At 47.9% G+C, this 12770-nt stretch overlaps 2 protein-coding genes and 3 non-coding genes across 5 annotated transcripts; 4 read left to right on the top strand and 1 right to left on the bottom strand.

The window, feature by feature from the left end:
* Window positions 1-19: 19 nt before the first annotated feature.
* LOC101068139 (apoptosis regulator BAX) lies at window positions 20-2685 on the bottom strand. The gene is made up of 6 exons (XM_003964782.3): window positions 2456-2685; window positions 1911-1959; window positions 1662-1820; window positions 1425-1560; window positions 1221-1325; window positions 20-1113 (listed from the first exon to the last, which is right to left on the bottom strand). Exons 1-6 carry the CDS (start codon window positions 2484-2486, stop codon window positions 1015-1017), a joined length of 579 nt encoding a protein of 192 aa, XP_003964831.1. The 5' UTR covers window positions 2487-2685; the 3' UTR covers window positions 20-1014.
* A 142-nt stretch (window positions 2686-2827) lies between these two features.
* rps11 (ribosomal protein S11) lies at window positions 2828-4680 on the top strand. The gene is made up of 5 exons (XM_011604143.2): window positions 2828-2950; window positions 3377-3517; window positions 3753-3828; window positions 4078-4207; window positions 4485-4680. The coding sequence occupies exons 1-5, from the start codon at window positions 2936-2938 to the stop codon at window positions 4606-4608; spliced, it is 486 nt and encodes a 161-aa protein (XP_011602445.1). The 5' UTR covers window positions 2828-2935; the 3' UTR covers window positions 4609-4680.
* Window positions 3602-3684, top strand: LOC115250093 (small nucleolar RNA SNORD35). The gene has a single exon (XR_003888654.1). It is a non-coding gene; the product is annotated as a small nucleolar RNA SNORD35 (small nucleolar RNA).
* On the top strand, window positions 3919-4003 carry LOC115250092 (small nucleolar RNA SNORD35). Its single transcript, XR_003888653.1, has one exon. It is a non-coding gene; the product is annotated as a small nucleolar RNA SNORD35 (small nucleolar RNA).
* LOC115250094 (small nucleolar RNA SNORD35) lies at window positions 4331-4414 on the top strand. Its single transcript, XR_003888655.1, has one exon. It is a non-coding gene; the product is annotated as a small nucleolar RNA SNORD35 (small nucleolar RNA).
* Window positions 4681-12770: the final 8090 nt, after the last annotated feature.

The raw sequence follows: 12770 nt of genomic DNA, 5'->3' as shown, positions 1-12770 counted from the left end.
CCTTGAACATATCCATAGACACAGAGCATTAGGATTTATTTCCATGTTACAACATACAAGGTCACGGCAAAAACATTTTAAGGGAGACTGGAACCTCATTTTAGCTTTACAAATGTGATAGAAAAGGTGAAAAATCTGAGAATATCAAAGTGATCTCATAGTCATAAAAAACACCAAGGCACTGACAAACAGAAATGTATAAAAAAGCCATTTCCTATGTAGATTGCTGTTTTGGATTGCTCACATACAGTACTTTGAAGATGCGAGAAGTGAGGTAAGTATCTGTGAGCAACCCAGGGTTTTGTCAGCAGTGCAACAACCTGCACATCACAGGAGACAAGGATAACAGTTTACTCTAACCATGTCAGAGTGTTTCCGTTTCCTTAAGCAGGGGTGATTCTCAACGCCGGTTTAAATCCCCCACATAGGAAGATGCTCACAGTTTACACAGGAAAGAAATTCTAATTTAGTTAATGCTCACTTTAGACCAGAACGACTGAAATGAGACGGAGTTGTGTTCAATGGGAGAATTATTTGGGAACACTTGAGCCCATCTATCGGATACGTTTATGTACATCGGAGTTTGACAAGTCCTTAACTTTATACAGCCATTCTCCCACACTAGATTTGCACTGGGAACGGTTACAAATACATATAAAGATGGCTTCTCTGGCATCCAAACGCCAGGTTGAGATGAGGAGCGGGAGGATCGGAGAAACAGATTAGGATAAAATGATGAAAATAACAGGGAAAGTCAATTTTTCAGTTCATGTGTTGGGATAGAAAGGATGGAAAACCGAATATGTACCAAGTAAAAAATAAATTACATAAAATGCATTAGCTGTTCAAGTCTAACAAACTCCTCCCCTCCCCCCACTTTCTGCATTTAATAATAAAGGAGACATGATATGCTCCATGCATCCAGTACAGCACTGAATCCTTGAACAATGAAATTAAAGCAAGAAGAATGGCTCTTTCTGGCTCTTTCGTTCCGGTCTTCTCCTCTCTGACTTTTCATATCTTGCGAATAACTAGAACAGTAGTGAGGACACCAGCCAAGAAAACCCCTATTGTCTGCCATGTAGGTGTGCCAAAGTAAGAGCGTATACCCTCCTTTAAACAAAAAAAAAGCACAAAATGACAAGAGTGTTACATGAATCATATCAACTACACATTTAAATACAGTAAAGAGCTTGTCGGCTTATTGGACGGTCCCTTACCCATCCACCCTGCTCTCTGATCCAGTTGACCACATGTTCCTGGAGGTAGTCCATGGTCCAGCTGATTATTGTTCTAATGATATCAGGAACGTGGGTCACAAGTGCCTGCGGGAATATTGTTATGAGAGTTTTGGGTCTTTGTTAACAATCATACATCCAAAATTTACAATTCAGATATTTTTAGTTAGTGTCCATTTTCCGTACTTTGATGACGAGGCGACAGGCAAAGTAAAATAGTGCAACAACTCTGCCCCAGTTGAACTTCCCATCTGAAAAGATCTCAAGAGCAACCTTCATAAACATGTCCTTTGTCGGTTTCAGTGCAGAATCGTTTATCATCCTGCGGGAAACAACAATTACAATTAAGGACGAGCTACTAATTCTGCTCATCCTGCCAAATCACAATTCACACAGCTGGAATGCAAATTTGAACTGGACCACCTTTGGAGCTCCATATTGCCATCCAGCTCATCACCAATCTTCTGTAGACACTGGGCCAGTTTCTTGTGGTTTGGGTCACTGAGTTCTCCTCCACCTAGCTGGGCCCTGGTCACAACAGCATTGCTGTCTCCATGTCGTTGAACACGCTCAAAGATAAAACTGCACAGGAAAAGAAAAGCGGAAGTAATTCCATCTTGCTAAACCTGCTCATTAAATCTGATGCACATTGCGTAGTTATAATATACTCACTCCTTTAACAAAAGACACCCCACTTCCACGACCTGATCTTTAGAATTGCCTGTAAGATAAAAGTGCAAATTTTCATGACTCCATAATTGAAGAAACGACAGTTTTCTATTACTTTTCTTTATCACAGACATCTTGTGTTGGAGTTGAGTCTCTTCCTATCATTTATGGTAAACTATTGGAAGGTGTACACACTGGCCTGCCCTATACGTACACGTTAAAGTCTGCATTTTAAAATATTACAATATTTAATTTGGTATGTATCGTTATTTTTCAAACCCCAAAGTTCGGAAGGCGGCTAGGACTGAGCTAACTAGGAGTCCTCAGTGTTAAAGTGCTAATGGCTTGCTAACGTGGGCTAACGTTAGCTATCTTTTCGACCTGAATCCAGTTGTTGCTGCTCGAACGTGTATAGGTTAACAAAATCTCGAAACATGGTAATTGTTAAACTCCTCCATGGTAGTTGTTAAACTCCTCCATGTACACATCGACTGCCGCAACAATGACACACGCGTTTATTTGTTCAGAATTACAACGTTAGCCCAAACCTTGATCGCCTCCTCCTGGGTGCGATGCCATCTTGTCCGCTATTCCGTCCAGACACTCGTGTGACAAAAGTGTATCGATAAGACAAACGTATGCTTTCCTCCTCTGACCGCCGACGCCTATATGTTTTCAGATGGGTGGATTGGCCGGACTGGTACGAGCATATAGCGCTAAAACAAGTGGCGGTGACATCATCGGGCACTGACGGCGTTGCGTTCATGTGACGCTCACTACGGTCTCAAACTGAAAGTACATTTTATTATGACACTTATCTCGGGAGCAATGAACGTGTTATGTTCAGGTTTTAGACGTTCTTTCTATTATTTGGGTCGGCGTTAGCCGTTGTTTTCGAGGGATAAATACATTTTTTTAAAGTTGTTGTTTTCCGGTAGCCTCGCCTTTTAAGACGTCACTTCCGACATCGTGCCGTCTTCCGGCCGTCGCGCGCATTCGTAGGCCTCTTTACGACTCGGCTGGCAAAGATGGCGGATGCACAAGTATGTGAAGGAAAGCGGCGTGGTGTATTTAAATCGACGTTTTTAGTGTCAATAACTGTGTTTTCTTATATGTATACCGGATTTATGCTTTTATGTTTTGTCTGTACGTTGTCGTGGGCGAATTCAGTGCGCTTAAAGGCTTTACTTTTAGACTTTAGCCGTTGCCCTCGTACCTCCCTCGTGCACCGATGAGCTAACTCGAATGCTAACATTGTTAGCTTAGCTTGAGTCAAGAAAATGTGTCGATAATGGCTGTTAAACTACCTGCAACATGACTGTTTTTGAACTCGCGACTTATCTTTTTCATTATATATACTATACATATTGCACTATTTCAACCATGTGTGGGCGTTGGCAGATTTTCAGCGGTTTTCTCGCCTCGTCCATGAAGCCGACCTAACATCTTGGATCTTTTCTGATCTCCAGACCGAGCGGTCTTACCAGAAACAGCCCACCATATTCCAGAACAAGAAGCGTGTTCTGGCAACCGATGGTGGCAAGGAAGCCAAGGAGAAGCTCCCCCGTTACCACAAGAGTGTCGGGCTGGGCTTCAAAACCCCAAGAGAGGTGAAAATGAATCAAAATTACTGCTCGATAACAGGCACTCCTAAAGCTTTACCCCTTCACTGTATATTATTGTAATACTTCACCTGCAAATGATGTCTTTCTCACGATGGTCTTCCAAACCGCAGGGTTCTGACGACACTGCCTAATGGCAATACTGATGCAGTCAGTATTTACAGGATTGAGGACATTATCCATGCATGCCCCATTGACACATGTTGCCCTTTGTTTCCCCCAGGCTATTGAAGGCACTTACATTGACAAGAAATGCCCCTTCACTGGAAATGTCTCCATCCGTGGTCGGATCCTCTCTGGTCAGTTCAACGCGGTTCTGACTTCATGATTTTGTTGCCATCACAACATAAGTCACTATAAATGTTTCTTGTTCTTTCTCGTCACACACCTGCAAATGATGTTTTTAATCACGATGGTCTTCCAAACCTTCTGGGTTCTGAGGATAGTGCCTGATGGCAATGCTGATGCAGTGAGGCGGCAGCTGTTGGTGCTTGTCTGTATGTATTAAACGTGAATGTGAGTTTACACTAACTGATGCTCTTCTGCAGGTGTGGTGACCAAAATGAAGATGCAGAGAACGATTGTAATCAGACGTGACTACCTGCATTACATCCGAAAGTACAACCGCTTTGAGAAGAGGCACAAGAACATGTCTGTCCATCTCTCACCTTGTTTCAGGTAATCTGAAGTGTAGTAACGGGAGGATTATTTTATTGAGCGCCGGTGTACTCAAAGGGAAATTTTAGGGTTGTCCTCTTGAGAGCCAATGATTTAGTCTGGGTAGGTTATGATTTAATTAGCTGCAAATGATGTCTTTCTCACGATGGTCTTCCAAGCTCAAGATGCTCTGACGACACTGCCTTTGGCAAACTCTGATGCAGCGTTAAATCGCTGACATCGTCCTGGTCTGCAGCTCCGCCATCCCAGTCGCTAAACCCACTTTTTCCTTCTGCAGAGACGTCACAGTTGGCGACATCGTGACTGTTGGAGAGTGCCGACCACTCAGCAAGACTGTGAGGTTCAACGTGCTCAAAGTGACAAAGGCTGCTGGAGCCAAGAAGCAGTTCCAGAAGTTTTAGATGTCTTTGGCCAGGACGGCTCCATTTGGCTAACCTGATTCAATGGCAAATAAAGAAATGTTGTTTAAATTGCTCTTTGCAATGAGTGTTTTCCATATTTCAAAATGCTTTGTGCATTACTGTGCAACATTTGCTTCAATGTTAAACATCATGAGAGAATCTGAACCCAGGTTCCAGCCATCCATGAAGAACCTGGAAATTTCAGAATTTAATGGCCTTTTCTGTTCCAATAGGGGGGGGGGGGGGAATAATCACATTTGGTACAAAATTGCATGTGCATTGTCATGTAGCCTCATTGTGAGTAATGTGACCAGAGGAGAAACTGAGACCCTTTAGAATCACTGACCAAGCAGAAAAGTTATAATTTCATGTTGATTAAGGTTGGAGTGGTTGATGGTAGTGCGTATCAAAGTAAAATCAGCTTTTCCATAATTAAATTCAAGTGTAACGGTAACAAACTTACGTACTCCATATATTACTTAGAATTTTGCTTAATATAGCTTAAAGAAAATAAAAAATTAGTGTCTTAGAATATAGAACGCTAAGACCAAAGCTATTATGCAAACATGTCAAGATGTATGAACACACACTGCACTTGGTCAGGGCTTGACTGCCTTATGGAATGGAGGCAGCATTGCTGAGATGTTCTGGAAGCCCGGGTTGCTCTGATGGGAGCCTCCAGCTCTTCTACACGGGTTCTACACTTTAGGTGAGGCGAGTAAACTGGCCAGAGCACACACACATGTCCTGATACCAGGCACAAAGGTAGACTAATGAAATAGTTAGGATTATATTATGATTCTGCAATATTGAGCATTCCTACACAATATATTTTAGTTTTACTTTCGGACTGAAATAAATCAGCCTTTTAAATGACTTTCTAACTTGACAGGCACCATTAGATTGGAAGCTGTTCTAAAATATGTCCAGCAGATGGCGACAAAGACTTCGAATGAACCAGCTGTTCATCATTGTTTTCATCATTTCAGTTGCATATGAGAACTCCAACTTTAGGTGGGCCGTATTAAGTTTGAAAATTAACAGTTAAGTTTTTTAATTACAAAAGATTTACAAAATAAGGTCAGTAGAGAATATAGAAAGGTATAAAGACTCCAGATTCCTTCATGGTTCTGTGTCAGCTGGCTCATTTTAATGTGTCCTTATTACCCTGGAGAAGATGACATCTTTCCTGCATGGGAATCAGTGAAGCCTGGACCCCATTTTACAGCGAAGGTGACAGGATTAAAACAGTGAGAAATACTGACTATATGGCTTCAGGGTGCAGATGGGAAAATGCTTAAAGTAAGCTCAGCCATGAAAGTCGTTGCACAATTTAGTGATTAAATAAGAAACAGAAGCCTGGAATATTGTTTATAAGAAAAGACTTCCCTATTTGGCCATGCTGACAATAATCCAGGCTTTTTCCCCCCACCCACATTGCAATATTTACCTCAACAACTACAAATTGTCTCACTCGGGGTTCCCCCCTCCGCCTGATGCAGCAGACGCCACGGGGGGGGGGGGGGGGGTAACAGCCCCTCTCATGAGCAGACACCCCAGGGAGCCCGACCGCCCACATGAGCACAAATACAGGCTCCCAGAGAGGGCAGAGGTCTGATCCCTGCAAAAGCCATAACAAACCCGGACGGCCAGTGTTAAACTGGGAGGACTGGTGTTAGCATAGCTGATGCTGTCTGGCCGCTTCAGCTTCTCCTTATCAAGGGAGAACATCTCAAGACAAAAACACGATCCACCTGAGAAGAATCTGCTCACATCTAGAACAGGGCTTGTTTTTCCTCTCTGTAGCACATGGGGATGGGGGGGGGGGGGGGGGGGGGGGGGGCAGAAGCAGGTCTCGCTCTCGCTGCCTAAACGCTTCCTCCCCTGCATGTCAAGGCACAAAACAACCGTTAACTTCCCCCGTGATGGGATCTCCAGTGATGAGATTCCAGTCTGTCCCCGTTCCATTTGGAGGCACAGCCAAAAGGTGAAAGTTGTTGTTCCGAGCTGGAGCCATCACAGGATGATGAGCCAGCCAGACCCCGGACAAGGCTTGGAGATGCTCCTCTCTGTCCCTCTGGACGTCCCCCTCCAAACAGCGTGCTCGTGGAGGGTGCTCGTGGAGCACCGTGGAGCTCGCTTGTGTCTCCACCGGCAGGCAGAAGGTCTTTGTTCTGAAGGCAAAACCCTCGCGATCAAAACAAAGACCTTCTGGTGTCCCAACAGGAGCCGCCGATGGAGCTGGCCCCCATGTTTGGAGCCGCCGATGGTCTACCGTTAAACCCCCTCAGTGTCCCTCTGCAGCCTCACGTTACGTTCCTCAGATTAATATTTTCCACGACCATATAATATCCGTTAAACCGTTCGAGCCGTCTGAAATCCCTCATGATCCAGATCAACAGGGACACGGCTCCTCTCCGGGTCGGTCCAGGGTCGTCCCTCACATCTGGGCATGTCGTCAACGCGCTGACCTGCACTAATGCAGCCAGTGACCTTCCAGAGGACGCGGGCGGCGTTCCGCCATCCCGTCACACACAAATCACCGTGATGGTTCCAAACATGCGGACCCGCTTCTGGACGGTTTGCTTTTAAATTTGGCCAAAGTTTGATGAAATTAGCCACGGCGGATAAAGATTTACGGCTCCAGGTCTGAGGCTGTGGTCACAGCGATCAGCCTCTGAAGTGCGCAGCAGCACCGTGGGCTTCGTAACTGATTTGAAGCGATGGAACAGCTGTGGCTCCTGCTCTTCCTTCTCTCGCACAGCTATTATCTCTGCCGCAGGCGACACGGGAATCGGATCCGGTTTAAGTGCCCCCCCCATCAGATCCATAATGAAAACAGAATCTGTTCAACAGCAGATCTGATGGGTGAAGTCGTTGGTATCCCAGCGTAGATGATTGACGACCCCGACGAGCTCAGCGAAGATCCCGGCGGCCTCGTGCTCAGATGTGTCAGCACGTCGGGCCTGCGGCTCATTTTCAGTTACACTCCATGATTTGGGATGGAAGGGGGGTCCGCTCACAGGAGCGGGCCACGGCTGTGGTCGGGCCATCCCCGGGGGGGTGGGGGGGGAGCTCACGCCGAGTGATGGCGTCACAGTCGAGGCCCCTGATTCCTTCAAAAGAGAGTGGATCAGGAGTGCGCACGAAGCACGTGCACTTTGTGGTCATTAGTTGGAGTTGACTTGGCCAAGGCAAAAGAGTTGCTACATGAAAATGCCAAAACCAGTAATGGTTTTTAAAGCCCGGGGAGGGATGGGTGTGTGTGTGTGTGTGTGTGTGTGTGTGCATGTGTGTGTGTGTGTGTGTGTGTGTTGCATAAAGCCTCCTGCATTCTTTAAAGCAGCAACAAAGAGGAGTAAAGTGTAACGATTCGGTCCACAAAGGTAACAGGAGAAACTCAAAGCAACGCCCCACAGCAACAGTTTGCGCTACTATCGAGCGGCCGGGAGGAATTCACCCCGGCAGATGGCGGGGCCGAGCCCCCCGGGGCCCCGGGCAACGCTACACCCTGGGACCCGGACACCTAATCGTGTCCTGTTGAGCTTCTCACCTGCTGCTCCGCCGATTACAATGTTATCTCATCTCTCTGGCCTATTGTGGGTCCCATCGATGATAATGACGGTCGAGAGACCCACGCAGCGCCGCAGCAGAGACCCGCTCCCCCCGGAGAGGGCCGGGATCATGGGAAACTTCAGAGTAATCGATCCCAAGATCAAGCCTCCAGAGGTGGATCGGGTTTCTCATGGCTACCTACCCAGAGCTCAGGTTTTAAGCAGTGATTGCTTTGATATTCGCCACAGCTTGTTCCCCCAGCTTTTGTAAATTAGGTGTGGTTGGTCACTTTACCCCCGGAAATCCACATAGGGGATCTTTTATGTGGATCTGTAGGCTGAACACTGCAGGAACGCAGCTGCATGAAGTCTGTTTATTCAAGCTCTCCGCTGTTTTTCTTTGTCATCTATTTCACCGCATCTCCAAATGTAAACTGTCAGGACGCCGACGTTCCCGTCCAAACCTCAGTGTTGTATTTGTAATTGTGCCCCCCCCCCCCCTTCTTGCTCTCACTGCGTTGTTTCCCCTGAGAACGTTCCGGGCAGGTCCTGGGTGACCTGCGTTCCCAGCGTCCCACACAGTCACAGTGGCCCGATTCTCAGCGGCTCGTTAGCCAGGCTTTCATTGCTTCATTAAAGTGCAGCTCTTCAGACCCCCCGCCCCCCCCACGCCTCCCCAACGCGCACAAAATCACCACAAAACATCCTCCGATCTTCTCGTGTGGATAACTCTCTAAACGCAGCGAGCGGACTTGTGGCTCGCGCTCAGAAGTCCTCACAGATGAAGGATTTTCATTGAATTCCCAGCTTATTCGCTTCCATTCTCCCACTTCCTTCCTTTTCCCAATGTTTTCCATATGTTTGATGTCATCTTGAATCGGGGCCAGCGTGTCTGGACGAGGGCCGATCACGCCAACCTTCACTGTAACAGGGAAAACTAGCGGGTTAGCCTTTCTTTCTACCTTCTTTTCTAAATGTTGACCATGATAAATCCGACCTTTCGATTAAACATGACATCCAAAGACCTTTGACGACTGTTTTTACTGGCTGCTCGGGCTCTTCAAGCACCCGCCGCATCGCGCCGCAGATCTGCTGAAACGTGGACGCGTACAGTGACTTCACACGTTCGTGTCTGCGTCCTGCAAACACAAAAGGGAGGAAGTCAAGAGGGTTTCACAATTGTCCGTTTTCAGCCCGTACGGAGAGACAAAGGGAGGATCTTCTTGCCTCACACACCCAGCGACTGTGTGCGGTTCAAACTGTGTTTCCTTTGTCGTTACTCAGAAGGTGCTTTACACAATATTGTGTTACTGCTGCCGTTTGATGGTGATTAAAGTTCCAAACGGAGGTTAAATCACGCTGAAATCACACTTTTGGGCAAAAGCAGGAAACAAGGGGAGATTGATTCCCACAAAGGTCACGACCCCAGTGGATGCCCCCAACGTAAACTGCCATTCCTGCCTGACGAGGACCGCCATCCCTGAGAAACCGGTTCGCCGCGCTCATTAGGGGGAGCCGACGCCGCACGGCTGATAACCTCGTGCGCTTGACTGCCACAACGTCTCCGTTTCACCATCGTGCGGAAGACATGCTTGAGATAACAGCAGAGCCCAAACACTGGCCAGAAAGGAAAACAAATGCCGCATTTTTCAACCATTAAAGCAAAAAAGCCAGCGGCCTTATCTTCAGATCTTCTGAGACCACCACAATTCAAAGGGCTGGAAACTCCGACCATCGCGTGTCCCCTGGAGACACAGTGGCATTTTGTAACATTAATAAAACCACACAGGCGTGTTTACAGACGCCTCAGTTGCAAGGCCCCAACAAATCAGTCACACGCAGGCTGATTCCAGCAGAACGTACTGCTAGCTAACCGGTTAGCAAGCGGACTCGATGGTCCGCGCGGAGCTTTCTTAGATGTTCCCGGTAACGTCAACAGATGACCTCACCACTTGTGTGTGAACGCACCAAAACTAACAGAGCTGGCTGGCGCGGTTCATCCAAAAGCTACATCCTGTCCTCCACCAATAACAGCAGAATCGATTTGTTTGCTTTTCACTTATCACGTGGGAAAATAACCGACCGCGCGGCTCCTCGCGGAAACGCCGCCCTGCGTCTCGGCGCGGCGGCCCCCAACGTAAACAGGCATCTGAGGAGCGGGGCTGAACTTCCTTAGCCTGCACTGCCGCACACACTTCCTGAGGGGATTGAGCCGTGCATCGGATGACGACCCCGATCTTCCCAAATGCCGCCGACGTTACGCAATCCTGGAAAAACGAACAGAATTAGCCACTTATCTCTGAGTCATTGTGTTATTTTACGCGAAAACAAAGTGTTGGTTACAAGGAAAGGCTGAGGTGATGACCGAGACGTAACTGAATCGTCTGGAGACCTGAAGGATGTGGTCGGAGTAGTTTCAGAATAAAATACTGATCTTCCTGCCGCGGGGGGTCATTGACGTCTCTCCTCAGATGATCTCTGAGATGTTTTCTGAAAAGCCTGCATGTTTCTTTATTGTCATGTGATAAAAGTGGATTTGGGGGCTGCTTTGACTAATTCGGTGTGTTCCACAGCTTATTTGTGATTTCCTGCTCCATGACGGCTGATTCTTATCTCCAGTGGCAACGGCCCAACTGCAACAAACCGTCCCGACGGCAGGAGGCCCGAAAGGCTGCGGCCTGAGAAACGCTCCCGCCTGCCCCAGCAGCCCCAAATCACTGCAGCCACAATTGGAGAACAGTAGATGTGTGTGCTCGTGGCCCCCGGGGGGTGAAGGGGGGGGGAGTCCCACCCAGGGTGAGTGGAGGAAACCGTGCAGATGGGGGTCAGAGTTGGGCGGCTCACGTCCCACTCTGGGTTTGTCCTGTTTTTCCGATCTCCGCCGACGGCCTAAGGGAGGATGTTCTCTTCTCTCTGGAAGGTTTTTTTTTTTACATTTGCTATTTAAGAGCAGTCGGGGATTTAAGCTGCAGCCCTCCGAAACACTCACACACACACACACACACACACACACACATACACACATACACACACACACGCTTTATTTCTAAACTGTTCTGTCATGTAAACACAACCCTATATATATAATATTACATCATTGGCTGGCAATGTCAAGACCTCCCCCCTTCATCCGTATATGAACCTTCATCCGTATATGAACCATCATCCGTATATGAACCTTCATCCGTATATGAACCTTCATCCGTATATGAACCTTCATCCGTATATGAACCTTCATCCATATATGATCCTCCATCTGAGGGATTTCCAGGCTGCTGCGGCTGAATCTGGCCTATAAAAGCCAAAGTTGGCCGCTCTGATGTTGTTTATAGCTATAACTCTACTCAGATGTTAAATATATTCGAGCAGATACGTTCGTTGGCGTCTGCCCGACTGCCTGAGTGATATTTGTTATTTTTAAGTTCAACAATGGGGAGCCTTCCTGGAGATGTGACCGCGTCCACGTCCCCGAGGTCACGGCGTGTGGCTCAGGGACGGATGAAGCCGCCGCGCCGACCTGGGAAGTCAGGAACGTTTCCGCCCGAATCACAGAGACAAAGAGATGTCAGAGGAGGACGACCTCCCGTCCCGCTAATCAGAGGGACGGGAAGGATCCTCCCTTCACCTCTGCCCCGGCGCTGATGAGGTTTCGTTATCGGTGTTGCCTCTGGAGGGGCGGAGCCACCTGTGTCCGTTTCTCTGCCATATTTCCCGTTTTCTTGAACCTCTGACAGATCTGCTGAGAAGTCTCCTTCCCTTTCTTATTAACAGTCTTTCTGTTCCTCATTTTTTCCGCTGACTCGTCGCTCTTTCGTCGCCCGTAAACACAACATCTGCTCTTGCTCCCCGACGCGCAGGGAGGTTTGGATGAGTTGGATCACTTTGGGGAACCTGCTGATTTAATGAAGCGTTCTGCTCTCCGAAGCTGCTCCTTCAACTCGAGCTCCATGACGACCCCGAGGACACGATGCTCGGGTGGCAAGCCGACCTGCGCTCTCTTCCAGTCAGCTGAAGTTCAAAGTTTTGTCCAGAGTTCAGCCCCCCCCCCCCCCCCCCCCCACCCTTCATTTACCATCTTGACCGTGGGCTGTGACCCCGCTAATGTTATACAAATGTCATGCATCATGGGGCTGGCGGCTCTCACAGAGGACGGCTGCGAGCATTGTCCAAAGAGAGCGTCCATTGTATGAGGACGGGGGCTACAGGAACAATGGTTTTTCAGATGGGGGCTGCCAGAAAAAAGAGCCATTACTGGGATTTTTTTGGCTTTTTTTCCCCAATTCAACTTCAAAGTTCCGCTGCAGGTCCCCCAGGGAGGGAGAAGCCCTCTGAGGTCCTCTGAGGTGTATTTGGGTCCTGAGATTATCAGGTCATCACGGCTGCCGACAGCACTTGCAGCTAACAAACAAACACTTTGCGCCCAGTTTTCCCGCCTTTTATTCGTCTCATCACAATCGCTTCGCCATCTTCGAGGGTTTTACGGCCTGTTGGTAGCGCCGGTTTGATCCGAGGCGCGAGTGGAAAGTTAAATTCCTCCGCAGCGTCACCTCAAAGGAGCCGCCGTCCAGCTACGGCGAAGCTGTGCTTTTCATCTGGCTTTTGAAGCTC

Source organism: Takifugu rubripes, chromosome 5, assembly GCF_901000725.2.
Source record: "Takifugu rubripes chromosome 5, fTakRub1.2, whole genome shotgun sequence".
In the NCBI taxonomy this organism is placed as follows: Eukaryota; Metazoa; Chordata; class Actinopteri; order Tetraodontiformes; family Tetraodontidae; genus Takifugu; species Takifugu rubripes.
Note: the sequence above shows the minus strand (reverse complement) of the source record. Positions and strands in the feature narration are given on the sequence as shown.

Excerpts from the sequence above, each read along its gene's own strand:
- LOC101068139 (XM_003964782.3), bottom strand. The coding sequence starts at position 2,486 with ATGGCATCGCACCCAGGAGGAGGCGATCAAG. Across the intron at positions 1,561-1,661 it reads GGCAATATGGAGCTCCAAAG|GATGATAAACGATTCTGCAC; the intron begins GTGGTCCAGTTC and ends TGTTTCCCGCAG. Across the intron at positions 1,114-1,220 it reads TCAGAGAGCAGGGTGGATGG|GAGGGTATACGCTCTTACTT; the intron begins GTAAGGGACCGT and ends TTTTGTTTAAAG.
- rps11 (XM_011604143.2), top strand. Across the intron at positions 3,518-3,752 it reads GCTTCAAAACCCCAAGAGAG|GCTATTGAAGGCACTTACAT; the intron begins GTGAAAATGAAT and ends TGTTTCCCCCAG. Across the intron at positions 3,829-4,077 it reads CCGTGGTCGGATCCTCTCTG|GTGTGGTGACCAAAATGAAG; the intron begins GTCAGTTCAACG and ends GCTCTTCTGCAG.